This window comes from Lactuca virosa, chromosome 5 (genome assembly GCF_052849685.1).
Source record: "Lactuca virosa cultivar CGN04683 chromosome 5, Lactuca_virosa_CGN04683_v6, whole genome shotgun sequence".
NCBI lineage: Eukaryota > Viridiplantae > Streptophyta > Magnoliopsida > Asterales > Asteraceae > Lactuca > Lactuca virosa.
Window position 1 is genome coordinate 364,048,641 of NC_136430.1, and position 11,413 is coordinate 364,060,053.

Below are 11,413 nucleotides of genomic sequence, written 5' to 3' on the forward strand. Positions count from 1 at the left end.
ATCTATGCACATTCGGAATGATCCATCCTTTTTTTTCATGAACAGGACCGATGCTCCTCAGGGTAAGAAGCTCGGTCTAATGAATCCTTTGCTGAGCAGTTCGTTTTGTTGGCTGGATAGTTCCTGCATCTCTGATGGTGCAAGACGATACGAGGATTTGGCTACGGGGGTAGCTCTGGGAATCAAGTTGATTCAGAATTCGACTAGGCGTTCAGGAGGAACTCCTGGGAGATCTTCGGGGAATACATAAGGGAAATCACAAACTTCAGGGATATCCTTGATGTTTTTCACTTCTTGTGTCTTATTTACCACGTGAGCTATGAAGGCACAATAATCTTTGCGAAGATACTTCTGGGCCTTGACGCAAGAAATGATTTGAAGATTCGTACCGGGTTTGTCGCCATAGATAACGAGAGATTCGTTACTTGGCAGATTAAGACGAATGATTTTTTTCATAACATAGGATATCAGCACGGTGAAGACTTAACCAATCCATGCCGATGATAATGTCGAAGCTTTTAATTGAGACCGACATAAGGTCAATTTGGAAAGAATAGTTGTTTAGAGTAAGTGTGCATCCTATGTATATGTCGTTTGTGCTCTCGGTCTTTACGTTTGCCATCTCTACGGTAATGTGTCTTTTAGTGATTTGGGATTTTGCTTTAGTAGATGTTTGAATTCATGGCTCACGAAGCTTTTCTCCACACCACTATAAAAAAGAATGCATACGTAAGAATTGTTGAGAAGAAACGTACCGGTAACCACGGTAGGATCTGCTATCGCTTCTTCATGACCAATTGCCAAAACTCTTCCAACACCGCCATCATTCTTTGTCTTTGGGCAGTCTCTCTTGAAGTGCCCGGTTTCACCACACCCATAACAGGCTTGACTTACTCCCACGCCGGGGACTTGGGAGATGGGTTGTGCTGGCGCTTTACAAAAACGGGTAGTGTGCCCCTTCCTGTTGCAGTTTCTGCAGTGCATTTCCCTGCAAACTCCCGTGTGATGGAAGTTGCACCTATTACACTTTGGCAAAGTTCCAACATATCGACTCGGGGTTGCTGGAGTAGTAGAAACAGTAGTAGGAATAGAAGCAGGAATAATAGCGGGAACAGTAGCAGCATGTACTGCCACAGTTTGTTGCTTCTTTGAAGGCTCTTGTGACGATTGCCCCTTTCGTTTGTACCAGAACTTCTTTTTGCTGCCTCTTTCTTTAGGTTGTTCAGATTTGGCTGGCATGGAGCCTTGACGAACTCCATGATATACAAGTGTCTGTTTTAGACGCTTGGCACTATCAAAAGTATCTGGATTGGCAGCTATAACGTTTCCTTGAGTTGGGGGAGTTAATCCCCAAATATACCTTTCCACCTTCTTACTCTCCGGGGTGACCATCCCGGGACACAGAAGAGCTAGGTCACTGAATCTAGCAGTGTAAGCAGCGATATAAGAGTCCTTCATCTTCAGACTCCATAGCTCCTGCTCTAATTTTTGTATCTCGCACCTCAAACAATATTCTGCCAGCATCAGAACTTTTAAGTCTTCCCAACTCATGGCATTGGGTACTGGGAGAGATAACGACTTGACATAGTCATTCCACCAAGAGAGAGCTCTATCCAAGAAAGTGCATGCTACAAATTTTACTTTGCTAGCTTCAGGACACGCACATATTTCGAACACCGATTCGGTTTTCTCGAACCAACGTGCTAGAGCAATGACACCTCCGGTGCCATTAAAGGATTTGGGTTTAGCATTCATGAAGTCTTTATAAGAGCACTCCCTTGGGTGTCCAAGACTTTCCCCGTAATTACAGTTGTGGGCACCACTACCGACCCTACTAGTACCACTGGCGTTAATTTGCATCATATCAGCAGCCACGGTGATTGTTACTATTGCTTGGAAGACAGCAGGGTCATACTGTGGAGGTGGTGGTGGTGGTGGAATTGGTGGATTGTTGTTGAAACACCTATTTTATTTACATGGCGGCATCTTTTTCTATAAAGTTTAAAGAGGAAAAGATGATAAGTCCTCTATAGTAGTTACGAGTTAGGTGATATTGAACAAGATATATCTTAGTTCTAAACGTATCATATCCTGACTTTCATAGTGTTCTGTGATTTACAATAGCAGTTTACTAACATAAGTAAACAATTGCAATTTCAATTTATGAAATTTATAGCAACACTTCTAAGGAATTTGTATAATATGACTCATACTGGTCCCCCCCTATAATCACATAGTGTATACAAATTATATGTAATCAAAACTAAATAGACATTCGAATAAGTGATCCTACTCTAAGTCCACAACCAAACAAGGAATATGAAATAAAGCTAAATCACAAATTCTAAGTCTATAAAATCTTAATTATATATAACTCTTACGTATACACTTAGTAATTATAGATCTACCAGTAAGAGCCCTTTGTTTTCACATGTTTGTTTCTAGTAAGAATGACCTTCTTGAATATTGTTGCTCCAGTGTTATAGTGTCATAAAATACTCCTATAGTATTTTAACGTTATGTTTGGTTCTAGAGTTCTTCTGGTATATAGATTTGGTAAGTTTTAGACTTGTTGCAACACCATGATCACTCCCACACACATGTTGGTCGTGTCTCAAATAAATATAGTTGATCAGGCTATATTTATCCCAGATACGATTACATAACTGTCCAGGTTTAACTGCAGTGTCTAACATCTAAATACTTTTATGTAGTTCTCATTGTGATATTGTTTCTTGTATGTATACATGTTAGTATACTTCTTATAAAATACTTAGATTTTAAAAGTATACTTTTAGTCAGAGCGCTTCAACCCCATTGTATTTATAGTTGTATATTTTTTGTGGTTTGATATACTTAGTTCACTATAAACAATGCTCTGATACCAATCTGTCACACCCCTAAACCGGAACGGCGGAAACGTTTGGGGGCGGATGACGTCATGTACAGTATCACAAAAATTGCATAATAGTAATCAAAGTACAACAACCATTACATTGATAAAGTATAGTTTTACATTCGTGTTCAAATCAATGTATACTTGACACCAAAATGTATAGAAGATGTTAAAAGACGTGAGTCTATGAAGCTTCGTCTTCTCAAAACCTGTGGATACCTGTTTACTGATTTTCCTGAGAATACAAGTAATTTTGAAAAGAGTGTCAACAATTAAGTTGTTGAGTTCATAAGCATGTTTGTAATTGAAATCTGTCATTTGTTCCTTGAAAATGTAAGTATGTTTTTCCCAGAAAATCCTATATTTTCTGTTGTAATTGTGTTGTCGTCTTAATACCCTAAGACCAAAACATGTAAATGTTATTGAACTCTGAGATAGTCTAATGTAGTTTTAATTCTTATAAAACCATGAAAAGTATGTTTTCTCTGTACTTGAATTGTATTATGTATTTGTACTTCTATAAAAACTGTGTAATTGTAAGTGCCTGGATTCAGCAGCTGTACTTGTAAAATATTGTATTATAGTTTTATTATTTAATAAAACTATGTGAAGTTGTTTACTTATTCATACACTAATCGTATTGTTCAATACCAAATTGTGAGTTATCATAACCATGCTTGATGACATAAGATGGCCTGAACACGACGTTCTTCAGGCGTCGCAATCGGTACGACATTTGTCACCCAGGTCTGACGGCCTAACTTTAGCGAACAGTTAAGGTGCGGAATTGTCAGTCCTGTATCGATCTATACACAAGTGTCACGCTCTCCCTCCAGGACACTATGATTATAATTTCAGGACTTGGCTGGTACTTAGAAAAGTACATGAAGTGTGTCTCACAAATGCTATATTGACGGTTACGTGTAGAATAATGAAAAATTACTTTGTAATGGATAAACTATAAGTATATCTCATAAACTATATTTATTATAGTTTATATATTTGTTTTCCATTATAGTTTATATGTATGTGTTCTACTGAAACGAAAACCTTTGTATTGTTAATAATTCGACAAGTTTAAATCGTAAAATCCGTGATACGGTTGTTCCGTGAAATTCAACATTTATGTCCAAATAGTACTAAAATAGATTGCAAAAATAATATTTTTGTTTAACAAGTTTTAAATGGTTTTATACTTATATAAATATAATTTTTATATAATTATGATTAAATAGACAGTCGAATAAATAATTCTACCCCAAGCTCACAACCAAACAAGGAACAGGAAATGGAGCAAAATTATCAATTCTAAGCCTCTTGAACCTTAATTATATAATTTATATATAATATAAATATATGTTTTTAATAACGGTAACGATTGACAAAATATTGAAAACATTTAGATATTAACACAAAATTTCTTGTGTTACACTTGTATTCCCCCCCTAAAACAGTGAAAAATTATGGAAACGTAGGGGTATGAACTCACATTGAGTGCGTGTTCTTGGTTGGTTACGATGTGGTTGTGATGATTCCCAGGTTAAAACACGTTTTAACAAATGTATCATGATAATATTATACACACGATATTGTATTTAAATTAGTGAAATAATTAATAAAGTGTTATATTAACACTAAATAATATATGACATTTACCAAATAAATTCCTAAGCATTTATTTGAAGGTTGCTTCCTGGAAAAATATTTTTGAAGCTTATGATAATTGAGAGGATTCTTGTGGGATGTTTGGGACGTGAATGTAATTTGTGAAGTATATTTTCGGTTTAAGCATATAAATATGAACTAAAAAGGTAGGCGGTTAAGGTGATTATCACATTGGGAAGCACAATATAACTTGATATTTTGGAGTTTTCGGCCATAAAGTGACCCAAAAAAAAGAGATTTCGGTGCATGTTCTCAGTCTCACGATAGGATCTCGGTCTGAGAGTTTGCGGTCAAATGGTTCTCGGTCCGAGGGTTTGCGGTCAGCTGTTTGCGGTCCAAAGAAGAATCCCTCGCACGTTTGCGGTCTTGACCGAAAACCCGATTTCGGTCCGAGGAAAGTGGGGCCTGCGAAGGTTTTCGGTGGTGATGACTTCGGTTCGAGTCCCGTGGTGGACATAGGTGGAATTAGGTGTTAATTTAGGAGTAGATTATAATATTTGTATTTGCCGGCTCAAAAAAAATAATTTAATTCTAAAAATCAAAACACATATATAATAAAGTTATTTCCCTTAAATTAAATCAAATAATTTTAATTATTTGACTGGAAATAACGGCTTGTTACACCTACGTGCGAGATTCACATTTCCAATTTGAATATTTAATTGGGGCATTGATACCACATAAGCACATGAAATGGATGAGACTAAACATATCATATAAACAAATAGTTCTCGTATCAGGAGTCCCATAAATATCTAAAAGTTATGTAGAGACCAACTGGTAATTGCTACCTATTATTTAAATATATTGTTGTATATCTGATCAACATAACACAATAATAAGTATTCAAGGCGAGTGTTAGCCTTTATTAAACTAAGTTTGATAAAAAACACAGGGTGACCAATTTATAACAGACTTTAATATGAAAAATACTAAAAATGAACTTTCTTAATCTTTTGCAGTTGTTTATTAATGAAGTAGTTGATTTTTGTCCCTATAGCTTTTTTATGTCATCATTTTTTGAAAGAATGTTTGTGGGAGTGCATATGTAGCAAGGCTTTGCTTCTTTTGAATCTAGCTACATAAGATCATTTGGTATGCTTGTCACGAATCATTTCGTGGTCTACTTGACCACTAACCACAAATATGAACACCATCCTAAATGTTTGTAGTGATTAGTGGTGAAACATTTTCGTGGTTATTTATGGTGAGGACCATGGACCACCACACCCCAATCAACTTGTTTTTTTTTCTCTCTCTCTCTATATATATATATATATATATATATATATATATATATATATATAATTTTAATAATAAAAAAATAAGAGGAATATAATGGTGAGTATCCAAACCTTTTGGTGGTTGAATGTAGTGATGACTTAACATCGAGCAGGTTAATGGTGAGTATAACGGATGAAATTAGCATTGAAATTCACATGTTTCTATATAAATCTCGTTTAGTTTTTTCTCAAATGTTGGAACGTCTTGAACCCTAAGAAATCTTGCTACACATATTCATCTCTTGACAGTGTAAACATTGATAATTGTTCCGTAGAACTTGCATGTTTTCCATAGTGCCCCTCGTTCGAGTTGTGTGGAAAGTTTTGGAAGTTGAAAGTGATAGGTCTAATTGCATAATAAGAGACCAAAAGGAGTATTTATGTAAAGATCAAAATTTTAGGGGAGTGAGTGAAAGTTCTCGGTCTCCGATAAGAACTTGTCGTGAGTAGAATGAGGTGTGCATTTAATTAGTCGACCTTTTTCATGTTTCTCGATAAGAGTAGGCTTTACTGAAAACGAAGAAAGGCTAATCCGTAAATATATCCAAAAACAAAGGGCATTTTCATGAACCTAAATATCTCCAGCAAAACTCAACATAACATTGAAGGCCAAGATCAAACAGACACACATTCATATCTCTCGAACCTTCACACATTGAAGAAAATAACGGTTTTCATGATTTTGATTACTCCATTTTCAGATTTTTGAATCTCTACACTGTTCAATATTCGTTACATATTACGGTATTATTCATCTCTGGATAGATGTACTTGCTGTTTTGTTGAATATTTAATTTCGTAGAAGTGATATTTTTTGTCGAATATTCGTGATTTTTCACCTTTTACAGCATTGATATTAATGGAAATTTGATGCTGTGATTGTGTTTGACCGAGAAATTCAGTGCATGTCTGTATGTACGTCAGTTACGTTGAGTCGTCTCTTCAAGTGTTTGCTGTTTTTTGTTTGTATGTTCAAACTGGGTATGAAATTGAATGCGTGAGGTAGAGTGTTTTTTATCCTTGAAGTGTGATTTTTATACTAAAATTGTGTGGATGTTGAAGGATCGAGGTGATCGTGAGTGGCCACTGTAAAGTCATATCTGTACTAAAGCGAAAGCTACAAACACAGAGGCAGTGATTGATTGTCATGTCATTTGATTACGTTTTTGTTAGCAGTTTTGTTTTCTTGGAATCGAGAACTTTATTGTCACTGGATTTAAGATTTCACTTTCGATTTCTATTCTAATCACTGATTTCCAATAATAGGTAGCGGAAAGCAGGGTTTCAAATTTCTTCACAACAGAGTTCCGATTTCCGAAAAGATCCGTTGGTTTTTTGGACGAAGAGCTCAAATCAGCTGAAATCTACTTTATAACCACATTCAAACTTTGAAGATTGTAAGAACAATGCACGAACAGTTGGTGTCGTATATCATGTGCTTGAACACAGTCCATTGACAATTTTGGTCAGGTTCCAGAGATCTATTTTTGGAATCATTTGCTTAAAACATTACAAATTCGGAATATCCTATAGCAAATTTGGTGAATACGAACTCCCACGCCTGTTTTGATTCCTTTCCAAGGGTTCTTTCATTATTAGAAAAAAAAAACCTTTACCGGTGAAATTGCTACCAGTCAAAAGGGTTTTTCCCCTAATTTTTGGAGGTATTCACCTAAACCGCTGTTAAACGACAGCTTGCATTTTTCTACTCGTACGTCTACCAGGAATCAAAACCTTGTGGTGGGGGCCGATTGACACAAACACAATAATGCAAACTCAGTTTTGTTTCCAGTTAAAGTTTGTGAAACACCTTGCAACTTATGTTCCGTTGTCCTTTGAAGAAATTATGGGAATTTGTGTGATGTAGTATTATCCGGGTCGGATCTATTGAAGAAGGAATATCTTCAAAATCGAATTTTATTATTATTTCTGGGATCGATGAGTCAAGAAGATAAGATGAAGAAACTAGAAAAGGGGTCGGATGCTGCTGAGAAGGTCGTTGTTGCTGTTAAGGCATCTCGAGAAATCCCCAAGACTGCTTTGGTTTGGGCTTTGACTCATGTGGTTCAACCAGGGCACTGCATTACATTGCTTGTTGTCATGCCTACACAAACTTCTGGTAAATTTAATCTCTTAATTTTAGATTTTTTTTTTCTGGAAACGAAAATTATATCTTCTAAACCCTCATATCGATTACAATTCTTGATGGAATTGCATATAATCAAGTTAATTTTGGTCGACTAATCCGTTTTTCTCCAAAGTAGGTCGGAAATTATGGGGTTTTCCAAGATTCACCGGAGACTGTGCTAGTGGCAACCGGAGGTCAAATATAGGAACAAGTTCAGACCAAAAAATCGACATTACAGATTCATGCTCCCAAATGATTCTTCAGCTTCATGATGTTTATGATCCTAATAAGGTTCTTGTTCTTTCTTCCAATCCGAACCACTTAATATTTAATAATCTTTTTTTTTGTTAATAAGTAATTAACTTCTATTCTCTAATTAATATTTTACAGATAAATGTGAAGATTAAAATCGTTTCTGGATCACCATGTGGATCAGTAGCAGCTGAGGCCAAGAAAATTCAAGCCAGCTGGGTTATATTAGACAAGTAAGCGAATTTAATATTTAAAATATTTTAATTTCTGATTTTTTTTCTTTCACTTACTTTTTACTCCATACATTACAGAAAACTGAAACACGAACAAAAACGATGCATGGAAGACTTGCAATGCAACATTGTAATAATGAAAAAATCACAACCAAAAGTTCTTCGTCTAAATTTAGTCGGGTCACCAAAAACCCAACAACCCGAGCCAGACCCATCACCACCTTCCACAAATCAATCATCTCATGAAAAACAAACAAAAAACAAAAACCTCGATTCAATTCGATTATCAGTTGTCACTCCAACAAGTAGCCCAGAAGTATTCACAGCAACAGAAGCCGGAACTTCATCTGTCTCAAGTTCCGATCATGGAACTTCACCATTTTTTCTCCCTCAAACTACTCACAGTCTATTAAAAAAGGAGAAAGGAAAAGAGAATCACAATGACCTAATCGAATCAAGTTCAGATTCCGAAAGTGAGAATCTTTCATCAACATCATCAAGCTTAAGGTTTCAATTTCAACCATGGATGGTTGACATCATCACTCAAAATCAAAACAGAACATTATCAAAAGTCGATCGTGACAGCAACCATGGAAGCCATAGAAGTGAAGTGGAATTCAGTGGGAATGTTAGAGACGCGATATCTCTATCATCTAGAAACATCCCATCGGGCCCACCTCCTTTGTGTTCAATATGTCAACATAAGGCGCCGATATTTGGAAAGCCACCAAGGTGGTTTACTTATGCTGAGCTGGAGCTTGCGACAGGTGGATTCTCACAAGCTAATTTTTTAGCTGAAGGAGGATTCGGGTCAGTTCATAGAGGGGTGCTGCCCGACGGGCAGGCAGTTGCTGTAAAGCAACATAAGTTAGCAAGTTCTCAAGGGGATCAAGAATTTTGTTCAGAAGTTGAAGTGTTGAGCTGTGCACAACATCGGAATGTTGTTATGTTGATTGGGTTTTGTATTGAAGATGGAAAGAGACTCCTTGTTTATGAGTATATATGCAATGGGTCATTGGATTCTCATCTTTATGGTAATTCCAAAAATACCCTTTTCATTAATGGTCATTTTTTTTTCCCGTAACTTTAATAATCTTTTTTAGGTCGTCACCGAGAGCCTTTGGAATGGGCTGCCCGGCAGAAGATTGCGGTCGGGGCTGCCCGGGGACTCAGATATCTTCATGAAGAATGCAGAGTGGGTTGCATTGTGCATCGTGACATGAGGCCAAATAATATTCTTATCACCCATGATTTTGAGCCTCTGGTATATTTTTATTTTAAATAAATACTTGTAAATGTTAAATTTTGAAGTAAAAGAACTGAATATAATTTTAAAAAATAAAATAAAAGGTAGGGGATTTTGGGCTGGCGAGGTGGCAGCCGGATGGAGATACCGGAGAAGAAACGAGAGTAATCGGGACATTTGGGTTAGTTTTTATAATTCTCTCTCTTGTGATTTTGCATTTCTCCATAATATATTTTTTTATGATATGGTTAAATTCATTAGTGATTACAATGCCTTGGTTTTTTTTATAGATATTTGGCTCCTGAGTATGCACAAAGTGGGCAGATAACGGAGAAAGCGGATGTATACTCGTTCGGGGTTGTATTAGTGGAGCTTGTTACGGGGCGCAAAGCAGTGGATCTAAACCGCCCAAAAGGCCAACAATGCCTCACAGAATGGGTATTTTACCTATTATTTTTCAAGGCAACCATTAAATTATTAAATTTAATTAATTAATTAATTATTTATTTATTAGGCACGACCATTGTTGGAAGAAGATGCAATCGATGAACTAATTGACCCACGATTAGGGAACTCATATTCAGAAGAAGAAGTTTACTGTATGTTGCAAGCTGCTGCTTTGTGCATCAAAAGAGATCCACAGTTACGCCCTCGCATGTCACAGGTAAATACTAAAATAGTAAATACTATAACTTTTTTGCTGAGTTGGCGTGGATTTATTTAATTGGTTTTTTTTTTTAAATTATTTATAGGTGTTACGGATACTAGAAGGTGATATGATCATGGATTCGGGTCATGGGTATGATGTTGGAAACAGAAGTGGGAGGATTTATATGGATCATCAACATGTACAACATAACGGGAATGAAACGAGCGAGATATATGAAGGATTTGGTGGAAAGGTTTCGGTTGATTCAACTCGGGCTTCTTATTGGCAAAGGGAAAAAGCAAGGAGGACTTCATCTTTATGTGAGGATTTAAGGTAAGGTAAAGGAGGTTAGATATGTTGAAACCAACTTATTTGTCATCATTATGATTTTTGTGGGTACAGGACATGATTAGTTTTAGGGTTTTTGTAATTCATTCTCAACGAAAAAAAGTGCACCAAGTTGGGTACCTAATTGATTTGTAGCTAGAGGCTATGACATCTAATTCAACACGAATTCGATATGAGATAGATAGGTTTAAGTAAAATATTTCAATCCGTCCACTTAATTAAACGGGTGATATTAGAGTTGAGAATTTCAACTTGAAAATGACTCATTATTTATTGAAAGTTTTTTTGAAATTTTTAAATAAACTAGAAAAACCCGTTACCAAACCGTATGTACTATAAAAACCTTGGATTGAATCATTTTATAATGTGCAAAGTGCAAACGATTTAGCAGCCTAAATCAAGACTTCATTTTTAATTTTTTTTGTTCTCTCCCAATCCCAAAATTTATAGTTTCTCAACCATTCCATCCTCCTTAAGATCCTTCCGGATTGAATCATTTTATAATGTGGAAAGTGCAAACGATTTAGCAGCCTAAATCAAGACTTCATTTTTAATTTTTTTGTTCTCTCCCAATCCCAAAATTTATAGTTTCTCAACCATTCCATCCTCCTTAAGATCCTTCCATTCTGTCTCCTAACTCCTATTAGTTCTATTTTGTCATCTAAATTTATTACGAATTTTCTGACTCCCAAGCTACTATTTTTTCAAAGTTC

The 11,413-nt window shown here is 35.9% G+C and overlaps 1 protein-coding gene across 2 annotated transcripts; it reads left to right on the top strand.

Annotated features, from left to right (window-relative positions):
* Nucleotides 1–6,330: 6,330 nt before the first annotated feature.
* On the top strand, nucleotides 6,331–10,855 carry LOC145116905 (inactive protein kinase SELMODRAFT_444075-like). Of its 2 annotated transcripts, none has more exons than XM_079053208.1 (10): nucleotides 6,331–6,588; nucleotides 7,111–7,963; nucleotides 8,106–8,263; nucleotides 8,363–8,457; nucleotides 8,536–9,491; nucleotides 9,561–9,721; nucleotides 9,808–9,884; nucleotides 9,994–10,141; nucleotides 10,218–10,367; nucleotides 10,456–10,855. In XM_079053208.1, the coding sequence occupies exons 2-10, from the start codon at nucleotides 7,783–7,785 to the stop codon at nucleotides 10,687–10,689; spliced, it is 2,160 nt and encodes a 719-aa protein (XP_078909334.1). In that variant the 5' UTR covers nucleotides 6,331–6,588; nucleotides 7,111–7,782; the 3' UTR covers nucleotides 10,690–10,855. The 2 variants fall into 2 exon arrangements, with proteins under 2 accessions (XP_078909334.1, XP_078909335.1); XM_079053209.1 differs by having other exon boundaries at nucleotides 8,109–8,263.
* The last annotated feature ends 558 nt before the right edge of the window (nucleotides 10,856–11,413 follow it).